Raw genomic sequence first — 26162 nt, 5'->3', positions numbered from 1 at the left:
AAAATCCATACCAGACCCTTTATCCGAGCACGCAACCTGGCAGGCCGCAGGAAAAGAGGGGGGGACGAGAGAGCGGCCCCCCCTCCCTCCTGAACCGTACCAGGCCACATGCCCTCAACATTGGGAGGATGCTTTGGGGGTCCGTGACCCCTCAAAGCACCTTGTCCCCATGTTGATGAGGACAAGGGCCTCATCCCCACAACCCTGGCCAGTGGTTGTGGAGGTCTGCGGGCGGGGGCTTATCAGAATCTGGAAGCCCCCTTTAACAAGGGGACCCCCAGATCCCGGCCCCCCCCTGTTTGAAATGGTAAGGGGGTACAAAAGTACCCCTACCATTTCACAAAGAAAGTGTAAAAAATGGTTAAATAAAACAAACACACTTTTGAAAAATTCCTTTATTAAAAATAAAAAAATAAAAAAAAGATTCCAGCGGCGGTAATCCACTCTTGCTATCCAGCGACGGACGGTCATCTCTCCAGCGATGTCTCATCTCATCCAGCGCAGCGAATCCTCCGTCCTTCTTCTGTCTCCGTGGAGGAGACAATCTCTCGCTGGAGAGATGACCATCCGTCGCTGGATAGCAAGAGTGGATTACCGCCGCTGGAATCTTTTTTTTATTTTTTTATTTTTAATAAAGGAATTTTTCAAAAGTGTGTTTGTTTTATTTAACCATTTTTTACACTTTCTTTGTGAAATGGTAGGGGTACTTTTGTACCCCCTTACCATTTCAAACAGGGGGGGGCCGGGATCTGGGGGTCCCCTTGTTAAAGGGGGCTTCCAGATTCTGATAAGCCCCTCGCCCGCAGACCTCCACAACCACCGGCCAGGGTTGTGGGGATGAGGCCCTTGTCCTCATCAACATGGGGACAAGGTGCTTTGAGGGGTCACGGACCCCCAAAGCATCCTCCCAATGTTGAGGGCATGTGGCCTGGTACGGTTCAGGAGGGAGGGGGGGCCGCTCTCTCGCCCCCCCCTCTTTTCCTGCGGCCTGCCAGGTTGCGTGCTCGGATAAAGGGTCTGGTATGGATTTTTAGGGGGAACCCCACGTCAATTTTTATTAAAATTTGATGTGGGGTTCCCCTTAATATCCATACCAGACCTGAAGGGTCTGGTTATGGATATTTAGGGGGAACCCCACGTCAAATTTTTTCTTAAATTTGAGGCAGGGTTCCCCTTAATATCCATACCAGACCTGAAGGGCCTGGTAATTGAATTTGGGGGACCCCCACGCTTTTTTATTTATTTATTTATTTATTTTTTTATCAATGACTTTCAATGAGTGTTCTCTGTATTACGGGAGCCGACAATTCATAATAGCTGCGAGTGATTTTAAAGGACTTTTTTTCCTGCATAAATGACACTTTGTGCAGGGACAGTTCTAAGCACGGGAAACATGCGCCCCTTCACAGGCATACTATAGACAACCCCCCCCCTACGAAATTTAAAGGAATATTACACTTTTATTGTTTCACTTTAATCATTATTAAAATCACTGCTCCCGAAAAAACTGCAGTTTTTAAAACTTTTTTTTGCATTGATACATGTCCCCTGGGGCAGGACCCGGGTCCCCAAACACTTTTTAGGACAGTATCTTGCAGAATCTTTTCTCTCTGTCGAATATTTTCTCTATATAATCTTGGACTAATAGAGGTAAGGTTAGGCACATTCGACCACAGGTTCTATAGACAGCTTGTTATTGTCAGAGTCACATCGAATCTCCTATTCTATATCGAACTGTTATAACAATGAAAACGAAAATAAAGCATTTATTTATGTCGGATCTTTCATTTTTCGGATTTTGTGCTTTCGTTATCGTTTGTCAAAACAAAAACGTAAATAGCTGAAATTCGGACGAAAATGCATTCGGACGAAAACAAATGCACATGTCTATTAGAAATGCAATTTTGCTCTCTGACTGTTCTAAGCACGGGAAACATGCGCCCCCTTTACAGGCATACTATAGACACCCCCCAGGTACGAAATTTAAATGAATTTAATTTTCCCCCAAAAGTCCAGTGGACCTAGAAATAGAACATGTTTCAAATCTATCCGACGGACTCGAGTCCGACGGGGTAAAAATCAGGAAACCGTTCATCTGTGTGCTGGACTGACGGCCAAAATACGACACAAGGGCAGCTATTAGCTACTGGCTATTGAACTTCCTTGTTTAGTCCCTTCTTACGTCATCACGTTCAAAACGAATGGACTTTTCCAACGGACTTAGTCCGGTTGTGTGTGTCCAAGTCCATTCGTTCAGAAAGTCCGTTGGATCTCCGCTGAAAGTCCGTTGGGAAGACCGTCGGACCTAGTCCGTCGAAAAGTCCGGTCGTGTTGTTGCGGCATTAGACTCACAATTAGATTTTTTTTTTATATATTACCTGGTGATAGGATACAGACTGGTTATTAAATCCAACCCATAGCTACACTTAAGGTTTATATTCAGGGTATTTTTCCTTGTGTATATTGCCCCGGGTTCATCCACAACAATGGTGACAGAAGACTTATATGTGACATGGCTTCCATTTCTGTCCTTTGTAGAAACAAACAGAGAAAAAAAATAACAATAATTAATAAAATATATAGTCCCAGCGTTCTCACCCTTCTTGAGACCCTGAATGGAGATCCTGGCTCCACCCCCTTGCTGAGTGCCCCCATAGCAAGCTGCCCTGGGGGCTCTCAGACATGCTCACTCTGGTGTCATTGAGACATATAGAATGAAGCTTAGCCACGCCCCTGCTCCCTCCTCACTGGCCGTGATTGACAATGACTCCTACTGCTTGTCTCAGCCAATGAGGAAGGAAAGATCCAAGAGAGCCTCTGCTCTTGTGCACATCACTGGATAAGCATTGGGAATGGGGGGGGGGGGGGCACACGGAAGTTTTTTTTACCTTCATGCATATAATCCACAAAGGTAAAAAGCCTTCACCCTTCACAACCACTATAATGATAGCACTCAAAAGAGTCAACTTCACAATTTGTTTCATAATGATACAAAATAATCAATTAGTACAAACTACACAGTTACAGATATCCACGAGATAAAAATGACAGGCAAACATGGGACCCACTATTTTTTGGTACAGACAATGCAGCAGAAGAAGTGAGACTTTCTTGATTGGCTTTGTATTAAGGGTATTTTGTACTATGTTTGACTCTTTCACATCTAAAGCCCCGTACACACGATCGGACTTTCCGACAACAAAACCGTGGACTTTTGTCTGAAGGGGCGTTGGCTCAAACTTGTCTTGCATACACACGGTCACACAAGTGTTGGCCAACAAATACGAACGTAGTGACGTACTTTGTGTTTTTTTTCAGCTCTTTAGCGCCACCCTTTGGGCTCCTTATGCTATTTTCGTGTTAGTAGAAGTTTGGTGAGAGTTGATTCAAGCTTTTTCAGTTCGTTTCTGAACAGCCGTTCACCAACCAGCCATGTAGCGGAATCGGAGGAGATAAAGTGTTATTTATTATTGGCCTTGGAGCTATTGCTTTGACCCAAGTCCAGTCCAGGAACACGAGGATCAGGAGTTGAACCAAAATTTGGTTGCTTTATTAACGGTGACCAATTATGTCATATGCCTTTGCTGCGGGACCTCCAGGAGAATAATCCGGATGATTTTTAGAATTATCTCCGGATGACTAACCCCTGCTTTCACCTCAACTATTGGCATTGGTGACCCCCTATATTAACCAGTTCCTGGCCGCACATGACGATGTACATTGGCAGAATGCCACGGGCAGGCAAATTGGAATACAGGTACGTCCAGTTGAAATTGCTGCCCTGCCATCACATGCGCGCCGCCGGTCGCGGGTCCCGCAGATTCGATCGCCACGGGGATACCTACGATCATCTCATGGGAGGCTCAACGGGGAGATGCAGATGTAAACAGCATCTCTGCATTCTGCCTAGCAACAAGTGACACTGCTCCCTGTGATTGGAGCAGAGATCAGTGTTCACTAGCACACAGCCCAGCCCCCTACACGCCCCTAGGACACACTTAACCCCTACACTGCCAACCCCTGATTAACCCCTTCACTGCCAGTGTCATTTACACAGGAATCAGTGCATTTGTACAGCACTGATTGCTGTATAAATGACAATGGCCCCAAAAATGTGTCAAAAATGTCCGATGTGTCCGCCACAATGTCGCAGTCACAATAAAAATCGCTGATCGCCACCATTACTAGTAAAAAAATATATATATTAAATATATTAAAAATAAAAATGCCATACAACTATCCCTATTTTGTAGACGCTATAAATTTTGCGCAAACCAATCAATAATCTCTTATTGTGATTTTTTTTAACCAAAAATATGTAGAAGAATACGTATCGGCCTAAACTGAGGGAAAAAATGTTTTTTTATATATTTTTGGGGGATATTTATTATAACAAAAAGTAAAAAATAATGCGTTTTTTTCAAAATTGTCGTATTATTTTTGTTTATAGCGCAAAAAATAAAAACTGCAGAGGTGATCAAATACCACCAAAAGAAAGCTCTATTTGTGGGAAAAAAAAGGATGTCAATTTTGTTTGGGAGCCACGTCGCATGACCGCGCAATTGTCAGTTAAAGCGACGCAGTACCAAATCGCAAAAAGTGGTCTGGTCTTAAGCCAGCAAAATGGTCCGGTCTGAAAGTGGTTAAGGAAAATTCCGACCGTGTGTACGCTCCAGGGAACAAACTTTACCGGTTTTCTTCAGACAAATGTTCGCTGTGCAAACAGACAAACTTTCCGGTAACAAAAGTCCTATGGTGCAAAATCCTTTTGTGTGTAAACAAGTCCATCGGACTTTAGTCCAAAGTACAAACACGCATGCTCAGAACCAATGCAAAAGATCAGACAACAATACAAAAGTTGACCAAAGGGTGGCGGCAAAGAGCTGAAAAACCACGTGATTTGGTGAAAGTTGGCTGAAAAAGTCCTGCCGTGTGTGTATGCATACCAAGTTCACAGCCAACGCCCTTTGGACAGAAATCCGCAGAAAAGTTTGTTTTAAGTCCGATCGTGTGTGTATGAGGCTTTACAGTACATAGTCATATATCTAATCTGGCTGAAAAAGACACAAGTCCATCCAGTTCAACCAACAGAGCTGGGAGTCGGGAGCTTTCCGGTACCCGCCTGTAACTGTGCTGGAAGCTCACTCTTAGCTAAATATGTTTACATAAAGGACACATATATGCGGCCTCACAGCATTAAAGCCCGCCTCCTGTGAATCCGCATATATGTTTACCTTCGTGGGGATTGGTTAAATGGGCTGCCAAAGCACGGCTATAGAAAGAAAGCGCGTCCGTACAAATTTTTGCTCCACTGAATACCGCAATACCCAGTGTATACCCTGTAGTGTGCTGCAGTGTGGAAGCATTGCCCGCAATTTTACTGGTATACCCGAGTACAATGCTAAATGAAAGGCACTGATAGTAGGGGGAGGAGTTACAGGACACTGTGCAAATACACAGTGTGTCTGTATTTCCTTACTCTTTTCAGTCTGAGGCAAGATTCAGGCTGTGCTTGAGCAGGGGGCATGTTTCGAAACAAGCGGGCTGTGATTGGTCGGAGGGTGTGTGCCAGAGCCAAGCTGTGATTGGTTGAGGGAGGGGCATTGTGGCTGAACAAACTACACAATCCAGGCATGCTGTGTGTTTGCACAGTGTCATGTACCTCTGCATGGACAGCCAAAGGATGAAAACTGACCACACTAATGCCTTGTACACACGGTCGGAAAATTCAGACGGAAAAGGTCCGATCTGATGATATTGTCGGAAAATCCGATCGTGTGTGGGCTCTATCGGACTTTTTCCGTCAGAAAATCAGATGGAAAACCATTGAGAGCATGGATCTCAAATTTTCCGACAAAAAAAAACAGATCTGACTTCTTCCGATCGTTTGTAGAGAATTTTGATTGGACAAAGTGGCACGCATGCTCAGATCAAAGTACGAGAGCAAAGCTATTGGCTACTTACCTCAGTGTAGTCCCGTCGTAACGAACGAACGTCACCATGTTTCCGAACGATCGGATTTTCCGGCAACTTTGTCCGACCGTGTGTACGCAACACCAGTTTAGGACAAAACCCGTCGGGAAAAAAATGCGACGGATTTTGTTGTCGGAATGTCCGACCCGTGCGTACAAGGGCATAACACAGATTGGTTTCCGTATTTTGTGTGGTCAGGTTTAGGACAAGGAAAGAAAGGTGACTGGCAGGATCAAGCAGGTTCTTCAGATGTAAGAAGTCCATGAAAATGATAGAGACTCAGATTTATTGAACGCACAGATGTGATCACACACACACACATATAAATATTTAGGGGAACATGCACTTTAACACTAGTAGCAGCCTTGGCGAACACTTACATATGTCTGGACTCTACAACTTCCCACTTGTAGAGGGACCAGGATGGTGAAGGTGTTTGTGACGGGGTCGTCCTGGAAGTTGAAGCAGATATTATCCTCCACATGAGTCTGGTTGAAGTAAATGTTCAGATCGTTAAACTGACATTTATGGAAGGTGGCGGTCATCTCGTACAGTCCACAGGTCAGCTGAGGAACCACCTGTGACAGATCTTTAAATGGAGCAAAAACATATATTTTATTAAGTATAAAGTCCTAACCTACACTTGGCTACATATTGAATTTCGGGATGTAAATTCATTCTCACGTACCCGCCACCTTTCTTTCTGGAGCTTATATATGCATTTTTTGGTGGCCACTTTGTATAAGTTTTGTGCGTAAATATTTACTATAACCTCTACACTATTTTTGGTTAATATCTCCCATGACGTTGCCGTGGTTCTACTCAACATCTGACCCCGGACCTCACCGCCAAGTGATTTTAATGCTGCGTACACACGTAGCAGACTATCCGGGGGATTTAGTATGGCGGACAAACCGCCGAACTGTCCGCCGGACTTTCTGAACAAGCTACCTGCCCACACACGGTACTTTTGCGGCGGACTAGGTCCGGCGGACTTAGTCCGCCAGATTATCCGCCATACTTTTGAAATGAATGGACTCGCCCACACACACAGAGGAAAGTCCGTTCATTTTGAACGTGTCTCCAGGTAGCCGGGACCAGCGAAGGTGGTCGTCGCTGGCCCCGTCACCTGGTATGGAGCTAAAGGGGAAGCCCTATGCTGAAAAAATGGCGTGGAGCTCCCCCCTAGGTCCATGCCAGACCTTTATCCGAGCACGCTACCCGGCCGGTCAGGAAAGGGGGTAGGGACGAGCGAGCGCCCCCCCCTCCTGAGCCGTACCAGGCCCTCAACATGAGGGGGTGCTTTGGGGAAGGGGGGACGCGTGGCCCCCCACCCCAAAGCACCTTGTCCCCATGTTGATGACGAGGCAACAGCTCAAGAAGAGAAGAACAGAAGAAGAGAAGACAGCAACAGTAACAGCAGCGACAGAAGACCGGGCCACCGCTTGTAAAAGAGCTAGAAGAAGGCGCGGTGTCCCGGAAAGAAGAACCGAAGAGGGGGACAAGAACCCCAAAGAGGGGGACAAGACCCCCTAAGTCGGAAGAAGACCCCCGGGTGGCAACGAAGAAAAAAAAACGGGCTCCTCTACTAGTAAAAGAGCTAGCAGAAGAAGGCGGAGGAGTCCGGCGAGAAGACCCTCCAAGACGGAAGACCCCCGGAGCTGTGCAATAAACTATTTTAACCCTTGTGCATTGTGTTTTTTTTTTTTTTTCACAGGTGAATGGGTAGGGGTACATTGTGGGGGGGGGCAGGATCTGAGGGCCCCCTTATTAAAGGGGGCTCACGGATTACGATAAGCCACCTGCCTGCAGACCCCGACAACCAATGGCCAGGGTTGTTGGGAAGAGGCCCTTATCCTCAAACGCGGCTCCCAAACAAAATTTTTTCCCCACAAATAGAGCTTTGTTTTGGTGGTATTTAATCACCTCTGCAGTTTTTATTTTTTGAGTTATAAACAAAAATAGAGCGACAATTTTGAAAAAAACGCATTATTTTTTACTTTTTGTTATAATAAATATCCCCCAAAAATATATATATATATATAAAAAAAAATTCCCTCAGTTTAGGCCGATACGTATTCTTTTACATATGTTTGGTAAAAAAAATCGCAATAAGCGTATATTGATTGAATTTTTTTTTACTAGTAATGGCGGTGATCAGCGATTTTTATTGTGGCTGCAACATTATGGCGGACACATCGGACATTTTTGACACATTTTTGGGACCATTGTCATTTATACAGCAATCAGTGCTATTTAAATGCAGTGATTCCTGTGTAAATTACACTGGCAGTGAAGGAGTTAACAAGGGGGTGGCAGTGTAGGGGTTAAGTGTTCCTAGGGGCGTGTTGCTAACTGTGGGGGTCTGGGCTTTGTGTTAGTGAACACTGATCTCTGCTCCAATCACACGGAGCAGAGATCAAGGTCACTTGGTGCTAGGCAGAACAGGGAGATGCTGTTTACAACGGCATCTCCTCGTTCAGCCGCCCCGTGAGACAATCGCGGGTATCCCCATGGCGATCGAGTCCGCGGGACCCGTGACCGGACTCACGGGGTCCCAACCCGCACGCCAATGTGCCACCGGCGGCGTGCACGCGATGGCAGGGCGCCATTTTAAAATGGACGTACCTGTAGGCCAATATGCCTGCCCGTGCCATTCTGCCGATGTACATCAGCGTGCGCCGGTCGGGAAGTGGTTAAGGGAAAAAAACCTTACATTTAAATGCCCATCAATTCAGCCTTGTCAGTGTCCATCTGTAGCCTTGACCATCATTGCACCCTTGCAGGGGTGGACTGACAACTCATGGGGCCCCCGGGCAATAGGAGATTATGGGGCCCCCAGGCAATCCGAGATTATGGTGCCACACAGTATACACACACACAGTATACAATCACACAGTATACACATACATGTACACACAGTATACACAGACATGTTTTTATTGGCTGAGAAGGTACTGGAGAGGTGGGGCAGCGATAATCTCTGGATTTTTAGTCCAAAAGGATGTCAGTAAGGGGCATTGCAGAGACAGATGTAAAAAACAAACACAGATTTTTACATACTGTCCCTGGTTTTACTGAGGCTGGCAACCCTGATGGGGCCCCCTAGTGGCCCGGGGCCCTCGGGCAATGCCCAAGTGGCCCAATGGTCAGTCCGCCCCTGCACCCTTGTCAATGTCATCTGCAGCCTTGTCAGCTTCATGTTCAGCTTTGCCGTTTAAAAATGGCTTTCGGCCGCTCTCGCCCATTCTCGGCAGATTTCGTCCTGCTCTAGCCCATTCTCAGCGGCTTTCGGCCGTTCTCGGTGGCTTTCGTCCTGCTCTCGACCGTTCTCGGCGGTTTTTGGCCGCACTCGGATTCCAAGAGCGGCTGAAGGCAGCTGAAAGCTGCTGAAAATGTCTGAAGGTGGACGAAAGCTGCCGAGAACGTCGGAAAGCCGCCCGCAGCCTCACAATCGGCGGGGATCAGCGCATAACAAGCACACCCACGATTTTCCCCTGATTTTAAGGGGAAAAAAGTGTGTGTTATATGCCGATAAACATGGTACCTAAAGGGTTGTTTAAATATAACAGGAAGAGAGAGACAAGGAAAGAAAAGAGAAGTGAGAGAAAAAGGTAAGGGTGAGTCTGGAGCAACCCCCCCCCCCCCCACCAGATGTGCTAATATAATGTAGCTGGCCAAATGATTGGAGGGCCAAAAAGATGTACCTCGATTTTTACTATCCTTGAGTAGTTTATCTTATACTGGGTTAAACTTCAAATGGTTTATTAATATTATTTGCAAGGCTAGAAGACTTTCAACTCATGAAATCCTATGAAAAGCTGGCGTGACTCCTGAAATTCCTGTATACATACCAGTGACTTTATACGGATCTTTACAAAAACATCCATATTGATTGTCCTTTAGTTGCCATTCCTCGTCTGCTTTACATGTCTGTGTTGACTTACCTAAAGAGAAAAGAGGATACTGATGAGGACCAATCAAACTTGTGGGGTACTTTCATAAGTCAGAAGACGTACTGAGAAATATGGTGTGTATCGTAGAATGGGGGATTTGGTTTGGAAACCCAATGAATCTGCAAATTCGTTTTTTTTTTTTGTTTTTTTTTTATCCTTCTGTATCTAGTCTGCAGAGAATTGTACAGAGGCAGCTTACCTTCTACCAAATCAAAGAACTGATGAAACAGCCGTTGGGCATTGGGCATCACCCACACGGATTAGCAAGAGATTTTTTCCAAAGTAGATTTTGATTCAAAAACGTATATACCGTATTTACTCGAGTATAAGCCGAGATTTTCAGCCCCTTTTTTATGGGGCTGAAAGTGCCCCCCTCGGCTTATACTCGAGTCACCGCCGTCTGCCTACCCGATCAGCGTGTCGTGCAGACAGACGGCGGCCATTCCACTATTCAAAAGCCGCGCCTCCCTGTCTGTGATAGGCGGAACACTCAATTTCCCAGCAGTCAGTGGTCCGCCTATCACGGACATCCGCTCATCCTCATACTACGGACGAGGATGAGAGGATGTCCGTGATAGGCGGAACACTGACTGCTGGGAAATTGAGTGTTCCGCCTATCACAGACGGAGGCGCGGCTTTTGAACAGTGGAATGGCCGCCGTCTGTCACAGACGAGAAGAGGTGCGGCGATCCTGGCATGTTTTTACATGCAGATCGCTGCAGAAGGACAAAGGCACAGGACAAAGGCACAGGACAAAGGCACAGGACAAAGGCACAGGACACAGGTTGGACGGACACACAGGGATGGACGGACACACAGGGATGGACGGACACACAGGGATGGATGGACACACAGGGATGGACAGGCATGTCTCACCCTCGGCTTATACACGAGTCAATAAGTTTTCCCATTTTTTTGTGGTAAATTAGGGGCCTCGGCTTATATTCGGATCGACCTATACTCGAGTATATACGGTACTTTATATCTTCGCTAAAATGTCATTGAAATTAGACTCTAATTTTGTAGAACATGAGTACAGGTTTGGGAGAGCTGGTCTTTTTTTTTCTTAATGCCAAGAGCTGTTGATACAGGAGGCATGCACCATATTGTCACCATTCGAGGAGGCGGCAAGAACGGAGAGTCACCATGATTGTACAAAGGCAGCTGCATGTTACCTTCTACTAAATCAAAAACTGATGAAACAACCGTTCTCCTCCATTGGGCATCATTCACACGGATTACCAAGAGGAGTTTTCCAAATGTGATTTTCCTATGAAAACTTACATTTATATCTTTGCTAAAATGTCATTGAAATTAGATTTAAATTTTGTAGGACATGAGTACAGGTTTGGTCTTTTTTTTTCATAATGCCAAGAGCTGTTGATACAGGACGCATGCACCATATTGTCACCATTCGAGGAGGCGACAAGAACGGAGAGCCACCATGATACATGAACACTGAATGGCATCAGCTTTGAGCAACACCCAAGGCAAATCAGCTGGAGAAAGAGGAGAACTTCCTTCTCAGGGCCCACTGTATCCAGACACCGTCCCCAGGAGGCCACAGAGGGCACAGGAGCAGAGGGGACCCCCTTCCACCACCTGTAAAATCCAGTGGCTAATTAGCTACTAGGATTTTATTTCAATTAAAAAAAAAATACACAGCAGGCAAATTAACATTAACAATTAATATCAAGTGCAGTTGTTAATGTAATTGGTGGTGTGATTGATATTCAGCCAATACTCTATATCGTCAATTCTTAGCAATGTTTGTTTCTGTTTTTTAACCTTTATACAATAAAGATGTTATTTTTATTTTTATTTTGTGTGTACTGGTGTGCCTATAAAGTCCAATTTCAATGTTCTGCACTCGTTTCCAAATGAACTAGGACGTGGCACTGTCATGAAGATCCTGCCAGAAATCTGCGCTCCAGGCTCTCTGGCGCGCATTCGAGTGCGCCATCGCGCATGCGCGTGGGAGCGCACCTCTGTTGGCGCCAGACGGGCTATTTAAGCCTGTCTGTCACAGACGGTCCCTGCTGTCTGCTCTACAGCGTTCTGTGTAGCCTAACCCGATCTGACCTGTAATTACCTGTTTGAAGACCCGCCTACCTGTTGTGACCCTTACGGCCATCCGCCTGCATCTGACCATCGGCCCGCCTGACTATTCTCCTGCCTGATCCCTGATACCTCTGCTGCCCTTCTGATATCTGACCACCGGCCTGCCTGACTATTTTCCTGCTGGATCCCTGGTACCTCTGCTGCCCATCTGATACCTGACCACCGGCCTGCCTGATCCCTGGTACCTTTGCTCTCCGCCTGATATCTGACCACCAGTCTGCCTGACTATTCTCCTGCCTGATCCCTGGTACCTCTGCTGCCCGTCTGATACCTGACCACCGGCTTGCCTGACTATTTTCCTGCCTGATCCCTGGTACCTTTGCTGTCTGCTTGATATCTGACCACCAGTCTGCCTGATTATTCTCATGCCTGATCCCTGGTACCTCTGCTGCCCATCTGATACCTGACCACCGGTCTGCCTGACTATTCTCCTGCTTGATCCCTGGTACCTTTGCTGTCCTCCTGATACCTGACCACTGGCCTGCCTGACTTTTCTCCTGCCTGATCTCTGGTACCTCTGCTGCCCATCTGATACTTGACCACCGGCCTGCCTGACCGCTCTTTGGTGATCCTGCCAGATGCTGATCCCTGGTTCTAGTCCAGCACTCCAGTTTCTGGCCTATCTGCCTGCTGCTGTTCCAGCTTCCAGTCCAGCACTTCAGTTCCAGTCTGCTCTCCAATTCCAGTCTCCTGCATCTGAAAGTGGTTCCTGGACTTCTGACACTGACTGTTGATCCTGCCAGGCACCCATACCACTCCTTACTCCTGTGCCCTCTGTCCCCATTCCAGGGGGCCACGAGTGGGAGCCGTAGGGGAGGTCTATCTCTGCAATTCAGACTCAAAACCACCAGGTACGTGACAGGCATACTTTTATCCTTGTATCCACAGTACCACCCTGTGGTGATACAAATAAATCCAGTTCCAAATAACACACTGGAGATATTGGCCATGCGAGGGAAAGGAGGAAATGAGATAAGCTGTTTAAATAGCCTAAAGGGGCTGGCTGTAAGCTGGAGCAATGAGGCAAGTAATTGGTAACCAGGTGAGTCAGTGTGGAAAGAAGGAGTGGATGGTAATTAACCAACAGCTGAGCAGCCTAGAGCACTGAAAGAAAAGGGCTGCCTGTAAGTAGCAGAAGACAGTCCTACCAACAGTAAGATATGATTTACTTTTTTATTTTTTAACTTGCGGACCAGCCACCATCGTTATATGGTGGCAGGTTGGCTCCCCTGCACTAATCGCTGTGGCTGTACGGCAGCCACTTTAATGGCTATGGGAGGTGCACGCATGCCCGCAGCACAGGCACCAGAGCTAATGTGCGTGGCCGGTGGCCACATTGTCCACTGGCAACCCACAATTGCTCCCCAGAGGGCCAGAATACACGTTCCGACAATGGAGGAGAGACAGATCTGCTGTTCCTAGAGATCAGGAACAGCGATCTCTCTCCTCCCTCCAGTCATTCTGTCATAAACTGTGAATCAGACTGAGACCGAAGTGCAGTTAAATCTCACTTGTTTAATAATAATAATAAAAAAGGTAAACAGTAGTCAAAACATAGCCAGAGTTCTGGAACCGCAACGGATAGTCAGACAAGCCAAAATGCCAGGGAGCCAGAGATGAGAGTAGTAGAACAGCAAGCAGGATCTGGAGCCAGAAGGAATGTCAGCCAAGCAAGTCTTTAACAGGAACACAGGAGAGCGTCTCTAGAGATGTGACCAAGGCGAAGGCAGAGATCATCTGGGCTGGATGGTTTAAGTAGGCAGGACTGACAAGCAGGATATCATCAACAGGTTGACTGTGTGACTGTGAAGAGATAGGAGCTGGAAATTAGCCGACAGCTGAGCGGCCAGCTCAGAGAAGGAAGGGCTGAGCCCAGCCCTGACACAGTCCCATCTTCCACAGTTATAAACACCTCCCTAGGGAACACTTAAAGCTTTGATCGCCTCCTAATGTTAACCCCTTTCCTGCCAGTGACATTTATACAGTAATCAGTGGCTATTTTTTAGCTCTGATTGCTGTATAAATGTCAATGGTCCCAAAAAAGTGTCAAAAGTGTCCGATCTGTCCACCAACATGTCGCAGTCACAATAAAAATCGCTGACCACCGCCAGTACTAGTAAAAATACATAAACACTAAAAATGCCATAAAACTATCCCCTATTTTGTAGACGCTATAAATTTGTGCAAACCAATCAATATACGCTTATTGCGATTTTGTTTATTAAAAATATGTAGAAGAAAACGTATCGGCCTAAACTGATGAATAATTTTTTTGGGGGATATTTATTATAGCAAAAAGTAAAAAATATTGTTTTTTCATATTTGTTTGTTTTCAAAATTGTAGCTCTTTTTTTGTTTATAGTGCAGAAAATTAAAAACGCAGAGGTGATCAAATACCACCAAAAGAAAGCTCTATTTGTGGGAAAAAAAGGACATCAATTTTGTTTGGGTACAACATCGCACGACCGCCAACCCTCTCCTCCAGTCCCTACACTGGCTCCCAATCAGCGTCTGTCAACCCTCTCCTCCAATCCCTACACTGGCTCCCAATCAGTGTCTGTCAACCCTCTCCTCCAATCCCAACACTGGCTCCCAATCAGTGTCCGCCAACCCTCTCCTCCAATCCCAACACTGGCTCCCAATCAGTGTCCGCCAACCCTCTCCTCCAGTCCCTACACTGGCTCCCAATCAGTGTCCGCCAACCCTCTCCTCCAGTCCCTACACTGGCTCCCAATCAATGTCTGCCAATCCTCTCCTCCAATCCCTACACTGGCTCCCAATCAGTGTCTGCCAGTCCTCTCCTCCAATCCCTACACTGGCTCCCAATCAGTGTCTGCCAATCCTCTCCTCCAATTCCTACACTGGCTCCCAATCAGTGTCTGCCAATCTTCTCCTCCAATACCTACACTGGCTCCCAATCAGTGTCTGCCAATCCTCTCCTCCAATCCCTACACCGGCTCCCAATCAGTGTCCACCAATCCTCTCCTCCAATCCCTACACTGGCTCCCAATCAGTGTCTGCCAATCCTCTCCTCCAATCCCTACACTGGCTCCCAATCAGTGTATGCCAACCCTCTCCTCCAATCCCTACACTGGCTCCCAATCAGTGTCCACCAACCCTCTTCTCCAATCCCTACACTGGCTCCCAATCACCCGGAGAATTAAATTCAAAATACTAACCACAACATACATGGCCATTCACAAATTTTCCCCAAGCTACATCACCAATCTTGTCTCCAAACACCACCCAAATAGTCCTCTCCGCTCTTCTCAAGACCTCCTACTCTCAAGCTTTCTCGTCTCCCCCTCCCATACTCATCTCCAGAGTGTCTCCCATCCTCTGGAACTTGCTACCTCCACCGGTCCAGCTATCCCCTACTCTTGCTACATTCAGGAAAAACTCGTCTCTTCGGGGAAGCCGATCGCATCTCCAACAAAATCTCCTACCACTTCCATCAGCTCATTCCCCACAGTTTAACCTTTTGTACCACCTGCCCTACCCTATTAGATTGTAAGCTCTTCTGAGCAGGGCCCTCTTAATCCTCTTGTATTTTATTGTATTATAATGGTATTGTCTACCTTTTGTATTATAAAGCACTGCGTAAATTGTTGGCGCTATATAAATTCTGAATAATAATAATAATCCTTGGATTTTCATCATTTATCACATATACACTATACTGTCCATCAGCATTTAATGGGCAGCCGTCTCCCCGCCACAAGAAGTTTCAGAATAAGGATCTTTATTGGAGGATCAGAAGGGATTGAATGGATTTTACATGGGTGTGTCAGTTTCCCTCATCCCTACTTATGAAAACAATTAAAAGAAAAAAATGTATATATATATATATATATATATATATAGTATATATATAAAAAACTTACTAGGTATGGTAGAAGAACCGATGGTGGAAGAACTGATGGCGGAAGAACCAATGGCAGAAGAATCAATGGTGGAAGAACCAATGGCGGGAGAATCAATGGTGGAAGAATCAATGGTGGAAGAACCAATGGTGGAAGAATCAATGGCTGAAGAATCAATGGCGGAAGAATCAATGGTGGAAGAATCAATGGCGGAAGAACCAATGGCGGAAGAATCAATGGTGGAAGAACCAATGGCGGAAGAATCAATGGTGGAAGAATCAATGGCGGCAGAATCAATGGCAGAAGAATCAATGGTGGAAGAACCAATGGCGGAAGAATCAATGGTGGAAGAACCAATGGTGGAAGAACTGATGGTGGAAGATTCTGTAGAAAATAAAAACAGAACATGTCAGTGATATATACTGTAGATTGTATTATTTCCTGAATGTTTTTTTCTGAATACATTGGATAATGTAAACTTTAATAGCATGAGTACAGAGATTATTTAAGCTGACCTTATACCTGTAAAGATTTATTAGAAAAAATATAATTTTTAGAATGTTTGTTCGATTAACTAAGACGTAAAGGGAACAATTTGAAAATTAGTTTCGACCAGAGTGAGCGAAAAAAATCTAAAAATGAGGATGGAAATCTTGTCAAAGATCATCCGGAAGTAGGAAATTCCTTCTGTAGAAATGAAGACATTGATATGGTACTCGAATGAATTCAGTTGAGTCCATGAAGGCGCCATCGAATGGTCGAACGAGTGATTTCTTTATACGTTCCGATATGAATGTTCAAAAGGTCAGCTTAAGGCTTTCCCCAATAAAGGGGAATGAACATGTATATATATAATGAATCATGGAAGAGAACCAATAATGGACCCAGCCGCTACAGCTTAATTGGCAAAAAAAAAAAAATGTTTCCATTTTACCCAGATCACGCCTTAGACCCAACGCGTCTCTCATACCTTGCAGAGAATAAGGGTCTTATTATGAAATGATGACATGTGCCTGTGGTTCAGAGCTCAGGGCTGTTCCATCCTGACTCTTCTTATTGGCTCATATCTCTGAAGGGCAGCTTCATTGACCAATTGGCAGGGGCAGGGAAGAGTTGGCCTAAGTACTCAGCTCCAGGGTCTTAAAGACACTGGCCTATCATAGCAACCTGGTTTGGGGGGGTTTCATGAGGTCTGTGCAAGATATGTGAGTCTTCATACAAGTATAGAACGCACCTTCCTATGATATGAGCATCACATTATATTGTACAAGTATAAAATAATCCACAGGACTTCCTCCATTGTGATCTGATAGAAGAATAAAACACTTACCAGAAGTGGTGGGAATAGGACCTGGAAAATAGAATAAATAATAAAAATAAATACATATTATCAGACACATTGACATTCTTCATTGTTACTTATACAGAAATGTATGTCCAGTTTGGATGTCTGAAATGTGGGGCTGGGTATTTGGGATTGAAGTAAATGTCATAATCACTGTAGGTCCTCATAGTCCCCCAACTTTAACCCATTGCTAACAATTGTCATTGACACCCCTCTGAAGGTCTATACTCAACAAATGTAGTAAAATATATATTTTTTTCTTTATTTTTTACCTTAATCACCTCTCTTAATACTTTCTACAATTCCAATGGGAAATTATGTCAACAGTGCCAAATTCTTTATAATATACAACTTTCATTGTAACAGTTCAATAAAAATCTACTGAAAGATAAAAAAAGTCTGAAGACGAGGGATGGACGGCTACGTTTGGTAAAAAATATAATTTTTTCATGTCCTAAAATTTGTCTAAATTTGTCATATGAACGCCTAAACAAACATCAAAACAGACCAGCAGACACATCCACTCCCAACGTACTTCCAGCTGCAAATTACAGATCCCCCGCCTGGCAGCTTGATTGCAAACAACGGGCCAAACGTTGGCTGATGTCATTGATCACAGATGACCACACCCATGTCTGGTCAATGTTGTCAGCGAGCTTTTCTTCCCTTTGTTTACAATCAGTTTCTGTCCAGGAATCTCCTAGCAGGCAGATTACTGAGGATGTGTCACTGGTTGCTAGGACTCTGGCGACCGCCGTCTTCCTGGCAACCAGGAGCCCTGAGAAGAAAGCTGCCACATTTAGCAGTGGTAGTAATACAGATGCTAAATGAAATGTGTGACTTCCCGCTTTAGCCAGAGGTTTGGCTCGGTGGGCCGACAGCCACCCCATTTAATTTGCTTGTTAGCTAAACAGCCAAAATTCAGAACGAATCCTACGTTGCTCCAAACCCTCATTCCTAATAAACATCTCACTAGGGGACTTATTATGACCATGATAAGTCATGAAAACTGTTATCACCGCTTATCTCTGGATTTTCCCCGTTCATCAGATGTACACTATACGCTATCAGAATTTCATGGACATGGTGACAACTCAGGAGCACGATTAGAAGACAGTTGTCACCCACAACAGGAGGTGTCAGAACAAGGGTCTTCATTGGAGGATCAGCAGCGATTCAATGCATTTAACTTCAATAATAAAATGTTAGTTTCCCTCGCTCCTACATATGAAAACAATTAAAAAAAATATATATATATATAAAAAAAACTTACTAGGGATGGCGGAAGAACCGATGGTGGAAGATTCTGTATAGACTAAAAACAAATGACATATCAGTGATATATAGACTGTATTATTTCCTGAATGTTTTTTCTCAATACGTCGGATAATGAAGACTTTAATAGTATGAATACAGACAGCATTTAAGCTGATCTCACACCTTCAGAGTTCTGTTAGAAGATCATCATTTTCAGAATGGAACAAGGCAAGGACATAAGAGGGGACATAAGAGGGGACACAAGAGGGGACATAAGAGGGGACATAAGAGGGCACATAAGAGGGGACACAAGAGGGGACATAAGAGGGGACATAAGAGGGGACACAAGAGGGGACACAAGAGGGCACATAAGAGGGGACATAAGAGGGGACATAAGAGGGGACATAAGAGGGGACATAAGAGGGGACATAAGAGGGCACATAAGAGGGGACACAAGAGGGGACATAAGAGGGGACATAAGAGGGGACACAAGAGGGGACACAAGAGGGCACATAAGAGGGGACATAAGAGGGGACATAAGAAGGAACATAAGAGGGGACATAAGAGGGGACATAAGGGGCATTGGGACTTTATATGAAGCACACCACTCGGGTAGGGTGAGACATTCGGTGGATTGTACATAATGTTCAAAAAGTGACCACAATGGGCATGCCACATTAGTTGATAAAAATTTAATTAGATCAATGATTTAATACAAGATAGGTACAACATGATTATTACATCATAATATAGTAGAAAAAAAATAATAATAACATGATAAACATAATAAACAATATATCAAATAACTAAATTTAATATCAGCAGCATACCCAGAATCGCAGAATCAGCACAGACATAGTAGAATTAAAAATGAATTGATGGCTCAACCAATTGAAACCCATCATATAAACATGGATACTATGATATGGCATCAAATATAAAATCTTGACGCGTTTCGTTGAGCTGTATCCACTCATCAGGAGCAGCTAAATGGGGGATGCCGGTAAAGAATTATAGATAAATCAATAATGAATTAATAGTATTAAATTAACACAGGAAGAGAGGGAACACCACTTGTGGTCCTATCACTCTTACCTGTGGATGATATAATGAAAATGTAGACGATCGTATATAAATATAAAAATATATAAATAAATAATATACTGGGGGGCATCGGGGAATGAGAAACCATTCCCCCCGGGAGCTGAGGTGGTATCAACTGCGGCAGCAAGTGGTGCAGACGGTAAAATCCCCCTTCCAACACTATATTAGTAGTAGTGTAAATATATTAGTAGTATATACAAATATATAAATAAATAATTTACTGGGGGGCATCGGGGAATGAGAAACACTTCTTTATCACTTCATTTACTCCTATTCCAGTTAATCCACTATGGGTATGTGCTGTTATGGTTGTCTCTGGGTGGTTGTTAATCCTTATCTCCAGCCCTCTCTCCTTTTCCACCCTAGTTCCTTCTTCACTCATGTCGTTGCTCAACCTGCACTCTTTCTCACACCCACTACCCTTCACTCTATTCCCCTCCCCCTGGGTTGTGGTACATTATTTACCAGCTTATCTTATATATATTATTATTTATTACAGTACATCCTCAGGGTCTACATCTACTAATATAGTGTTGGAAGGGGGATTCTACCGTCTGCACCACTATGCCCTGGCCGGTCTCGCCTTGCTGCCGCAGTTGATACCACCTCAGCTCCCAGAGGGAATGGTTTCTCATTCCCCGATGCCCCCCATTATATTATTTATTTATATATTTTTATATTTATATAGGATCGTCTACATTTTCATTATATCATCCACAGGTAAGAGTGATAGGACCAGGAGTGGTGTTCCCTCTCTTCCTGCGTTAATTTTTTACTATTAATTCATTATTGATTTATCTATAATTCTTTACTGGCATCCCCATTTAGCTGCTCCTGATGAGTGGATACAACTTCACGAAACGCGTTGAGATTTTATATTTGATGACATATCATAGTATCCATGTTTATATTATGGGTTTCAATTGGTTGAGCCATCAAGTAATTTTTAATTCTACTATGTCTGTGCCGATTCCGCGATTCTGGGTATGCTGCTGATATTAATTTTAGTTATTTGATGTATTGTTTATTATGTTTATCGTGTTATGAATTTTGTACTATAATATGACGTAATAATCATGTTGTACCTATCTTGTATTAAATCACTGATCTAATTACATTTTTATCAACTAATGTGGCATGCCCATTGTGGTCACTTTTTGAACATTATGTACAATCCACCGAATGTCTCACCCTACCCGAGTGGTGTGCTTCATATAGACATCCCCCCCTCCCGCCGCCCTCCGGTGCTTCTACCAACTCACTGCTTCCATCGGTGAGTCGGTCACAGGATCCGCCGGCCCCCGGATGATACCATCGAGATTTCCGGTGGACCAGATGGTCCCCGGAGTCTCTATGATCGTTCGGAGGCCGGGCGCAATGTTATGACATCACACCCGGCCTCTGCATTCAAAATAACGGCGCCACCTTGGCTGAGAAGCCGTGATCGGCCGTGACCATAGCAGTTGAAGATTGAAGAGGCAAAGATGGCAGTTTCCTTGGCTGAAAACGATAGGGGGTTTACTTCCACTTTAAGACTTTCTCCAATAAAGGGGGAGGGGCATTTATATAAAACAAATCATGAAAGAGAAACAATAATGGATCCAGCTGCTACAAATTAAAGCGGAGGTTCACACAAAAATTGAACCTCCGCTTTTCGGAACCCTCCCCCCCTCCGGTGTCACATTTGGCACCTTTCAGGGGGTGCAGTTACCTGTCTAAGACACCGGGGTCATGGCAGTAGCTAGCTGCCATAACCCCGGTATTTTTTTACACAATGGGCGCTTCCCTTTAACTGTTTGCCGAGCAGCCACCGTCATTCGGTGGCAGGTCGGCACGATCCCACGAACCGTCTTAGCTATACGTCGGCTCGCAGGGTCGGGATAGCAGGCGCGCACGCTGCATTTCGGGGTGCTGATGCTCATGGCTTACGGTCGCGATGACCGCTGGCTATGAGAGATCGTGGGCATGAGAGGCAGAACAGGGATGTGTGTGTGTGTAAACACACAAATTCCTGTTCTGTGAGGGGTGACAGATCATGTGTTCCTAATAGCTAGGAAGCACAATCCGTCACTTTCTCTAGGTCAATCCCCTCCCCTCACAGTTAGAACACACACTAGGGAGCACACTTAACCCCTTGATCGCCCCCAAGTGTTAACCCCTTCCCTGCCAGTGATATTTCTACAGTAATCAATGCATTTTTATAGCACTGATTGCTGTATAAATGCCAATGCTCCCAAAAATGTGTCAAAAGTGTCCGATGTGTCTGCCATAATGTCGCAGAACGCCGCCATTACTAGTAAAAAAATATATAATAATAAAAATGCTTCAAATATATTCCCTATTATGTAGACGCTATAACTTTTGCACAAACCAATCAATATACGCTTATTGCAGGGTTTTTTCAATCAAAAATATGTAGAAGAATACGTATCGGCCTAAACTGAGGAAAAAAATGGTCCCGGTCAGGAAGGGGGCTAAATCCTTCTGGGGCTGAAGTGGTTAAATAACCTAACCCCTTACACTTCACCTCCTAATATCCAACCCAAAATCCAACGATAACTTAAAACGTAACCCTTTTAACTCCCCAAAGACTAAACTTTCACCCGAACAAATGGGCTGATATATCGGATTATGGCCAGATAGTGTCTCCTCATATTTCCAAATCAGGAATATTTCTGTAGATCCTTTGTACATCTGTCTGTTGTACTCCCTATCAGAGTTCCCATCTCCTCCCCCTTCCTCATGACTGATTGGTCTAAGTCCTTATCAATTTCACATTGTAGAGAATTGGTGGAGACCTAGGACAACCTCCTCTATCATCTGTCATCCTGGAATAATCTCTGTTTTAGAAGGCATTTTGGTACTATGGGATCATCAGAGACTTTTTCCCAAGAAGCCGATGAAATTAATCAAGCAAAAAAAAAAAAAAAAGTAAGTATCTAATAACAAGTTTACCTGATCTCCTAATTGGTCCAATTGTCAGAAATATGGTAGAACCAAAACTCTCAGGGCTTCCAGTTCCATCACTTCCAACCCTTTCTGTGGCACAGACCTAGAAACAAACAAGGCCATTAAGAAATGACTTGGGATGACATCGGCATATCAAATCATCACAGTAATCGCAGAGCTAAACCGATGAGCTGAGCGACCGGAGCTCAGGTCCTCACCTTGTCACTTTCCTATTTGTAGAAAACAATGGATGAGGCTAGAACACCCTTTGAAAATGTGTGCCATGAAGGGTCCAGAGATAGAGGAACGCTTTCCACCCTATATATGCACCTTAATGATCACCACACAGAAGCTAAATCCCAAGCAATGCTGGGATGGGAATCCGAGGTGGGCCAGATGTTTTCAGCAGAAGACTGGCGTGATATGGTCACTAATATGCATAAATGTACCCGCTCAGTTGCCATTAAGGAAAATGTGGTGAAACTGCACACGAATTGGTATTATTGTCAGGTCACCTGAGACCAGGTGACAGATGCACTCCATAGGAGTTGGAAGTGCACCTCTAAGATAGTGGACCTTAGGACTGACTGCTGCGGATTGTACCCAGGGAGGTTCAGGACACAGGTCTACAGGATCACTAACACAGATCCCAATGGGAGCTGGAGCATAGATTCCCCAGGGAGCCGAGTCTAAGAGCCAGCAGGTGTTCACCAGAGCCTCTAGTGGTGAGGATGGAATGTGCTGCAGTCTGGCTCCAGGTCGCGGCCCCCAGGGTCTCACAGCTCACGATCACAGTAGACTACAGGAGAAGGAAGCAGCAGGCTGGAACAACAAGGATAGTAGAGGGATAAGGCAGAGGTCAGGGCAACTAGAAAACAGGAACAACAGAGTACACGCCAAAGGTTCAGGGTCACAGGCAGACAGGGATAGTCGGGGACACGCCAAAAGGTCAGGGTCACGAGCAGACAGGGCTAGTCAGGGACACACCAAAAGGTCAGGGTCAGGAGCAGACAGAAATAGTCGAAAACACGCCAAGGTCAGTAACTGAGACAAACGCAGAGCACACGGCAAGCAAGAAACAAGAAGCCAACCACACAGTGAATATACAATGGATGATCAGCACCGCTGGCTTGCAGTGCCCAGGTTAATATAGGGCTCCCTGATAGGGTCTGGGGTGGAGCCATGCTTAGAGGAGAGGTTATATAAACAGCCAGGTGAGAGTGGCTGGCCTCTTAGTCTGAACACATGAGAAGAGGTGAGCAGACAGGAAGATTACTGCATAACCATGACCATTATACACCAGTTAGAATTCATAGAATGTTCCCAGCCATCCCGGACAGTTGTTTCACAGACTGTGGAGAGAGGGACACTCTTCTCCATACTTTCTGGAGCTGTAAGGTTCTGGGCTCTCTCTGGCAGCAGACAGCTATGAAAGTACTCCAAATAACAGGATCAAGCATCACCTTCACATACCAAATGCGTATTTTGTTTGCATATATATATATATATATATATATATATATATATATATATATATATATATAGCGCTGGCTCCTGATGAGCCGGCGCTATGGTTTTTGAAAAGTTAAGTTGCCTGAAGCCACAGTTGGGCTTTGGGACTATTTCTCTGGATTTCTGGTTTCAGTGCCAGTCCAGCTGGGTTGCACCGGGTTCTCCTTGACCGCAGGTGTCGCTGTCACTGCCGGCAAGAGTGGAAACGCAGTCTAGCTGGGTGCATTGAATGTCACTATTCTCTCGGAACCAGCCCAGTGGGGGTGTTTCCTGCTGTGCATTCTGGGGGTGGTATTTAAGGTGCTGACGCCACATTGGTGTTTTTTTTTTTCTGTCTGTTTGCTTCTGGCGGTCCTCCTGACCCAGCCCAATGGCCCTCCTGGCCTGGGGTGCAGAACTATGCATCCTGAGTCTTGCGGCCAGCTGGCCCGAGGTGACCCAAATGCAGGGACAGGCCCAAGCAAATTTCGGGGCTTACTGATCCGAAGGAGGTCCGGTGCCGTCTCATCTGAAGGTAGAGGCCCAGCAACTGAAGAACCTCAAGGGAGGACTCTTTCAGGAGAAGACCCTGCACAGGCTGGTTTCTCTGAAGGAGCCTGGAGGCTTAGTTGAAGGACACAACATGGATCAACACTCATACGGTATCGCCGGGTCGGCTGAGAGAACCTGGTACCGTATTTCAGTTCTTTAAATTTATCCACATCCCTCAGTAACATTCAAGTGTATCTCACAAGTCTGTGGCAGAGACTTTACCGAGCATCCCACCGGCTGCTAGGCCTAGTGAGAGAGGTCTATCTGGGGGTTGTTAAATCTAGCTGTGAAACAGTTTTTATTCTCTAGATTTTCTCTCAAGACTTCCATCTTGCAATCTAAGTGCCTGAACTCCCTCCTAACCCTCTACCCTTATTGAGAGACTTTGTCTTGTTCTAAATAAATACCCCAAAAGAAGATTCACTGTTTCCACATTCTTTGGGCCATTTACCACGGAAACCCCAAGACGGAGAAGCAAAGAAGGAGGTAACGGTAAAATAAAATAAAACCAGCAGCTCCTTCGGGGCGGGGGGGGGGGGGTCAGTGCAGTGCTACATATATATATATATATATATATATATATATATATATATATATATATATATATATATATATATATATATATATATATATATATATATATATATATATATATATATTTATTTATTTATTTTTTCTGCTATAAAATACACCCAATAAAATTTTAAAAATCGAATTTCTTCCCAAAAAAAGAGCAACAATTAAAAAATGTATTAATTAATTAATAAAACCGACACTGATACCAATTAATTAATTTATTTTAACTTTACCCAAAGTATGTTGACTATGACCTAACACTAACCCTGGAAACCTTATTCATTTTATTTTTTTCTTTATTTATTAGTCTTTATTTTTTTCTATTTTGGGCCAGTTATTCTATATATTAACCACTTAAGCCCCGAACCATTTTGCTGGCCAAAGACCAGAGCACTTAACTGACAATTGTGCGGTCGTGCGACGTGGCTCCCAAACAAAACTGACGTCCTTTTTTCCCCACAAATAGAGCTTACTTTTGGTGGTATTTGATCACCTCTGCGGTTTTTATTTTTTGCTCTATAAACAGGGCTGGAATGGGACAAAAATTTGGCCCTGGACTTCATCATGAACGACCCACTTTTATTTTGAGTGTCTCCATCAGCACCTCCCCTTACATCAGAGTGTCCTCCCTCTCCTCCCCCTCCCACGTGTACTCACAGTTTTGAAGGCAGCTTCTCGTTCCTCTCTCCAGCCATGTGATAAGTGACAAGTGATAAGGGGAGAGAGGAAGGAAAGTCTGCCGGCTGTCTATCTCCCCCTGCAGGCTGGAGGGAGCAGAAAACCTAATGCTCTCTCCAGCAAGTGACGGCAGCTGCTCCGCCTAACAGGAGTGAAATTGTGATCACTTGCTGTCAGAGAGGAGCGGCTCCAGGACTGCACCTGACCGGCCCACTGAGCCATCGGCCCACCGGGAAACTCCCTGTAGTCCGGATGGCCAGTACATGCCTGGCTATAAACAACAAAAGAGCAACAATT

The 26162-nt window shown here is 44.8% G+C and overlaps 1 protein-coding gene across 8 annotated transcripts in view; it reads right to left on the bottom strand.

Annotated features, from left to right (window-relative positions):
• LOC144000332 (uncharacterized) overlaps nt 1-26162 on the bottom strand; it is a 118325-nt gene that overhangs the window by 34676 nt on the left and 57487 nt on the right. For all 8 annotated transcript variants that reach the window (XM_077494071.1, XM_077494077.1, XM_077494070.1 and 5 more), the window contains 7 exons: nt 22575-22671; nt 18532-18573; nt 17244-17264; nt 15935-16297; nt 9828-9920; nt 6354-6562; nt 2379-2530 (listed from right to left, as the gene is read on the bottom strand). In XM_077494071.1, coding sequence (XP_077350197.1) covers nt 2379-2530; nt 6354-6562; nt 9828-9920; nt 15935-16297; nt 17244-17264; nt 18532-18573; nt 22575-22671 — 977 coding nt within the window. The remainder of the gene's footprint in view (nt 1-2378; nt 2531-6353; nt 6563-9827; nt 9921-15934; nt 16298-17243; nt 17265-18531; nt 18574-22574; nt 22672-26162) is intronic.

This window comes from Lithobates pipiens, unplaced genomic scaffold, assembly GCF_037356315.1.
Source record: "Lithobates pipiens isolate NorthernLeopardFrog02 unplaced genomic scaffold, aLitPip1_a1.2 Scaffold_22, whole genome shotgun sequence".
NCBI classification, from domain to species: domain Eukaryota; kingdom Metazoa; phylum Chordata; class Amphibia; order Anura; family Ranidae; genus Lithobates; species Lithobates pipiens.
The sequence above is the reverse complement of the archived record's forward strand: the minus strand, read 5'-3'. Positions and strand labels throughout refer to the sequence as shown.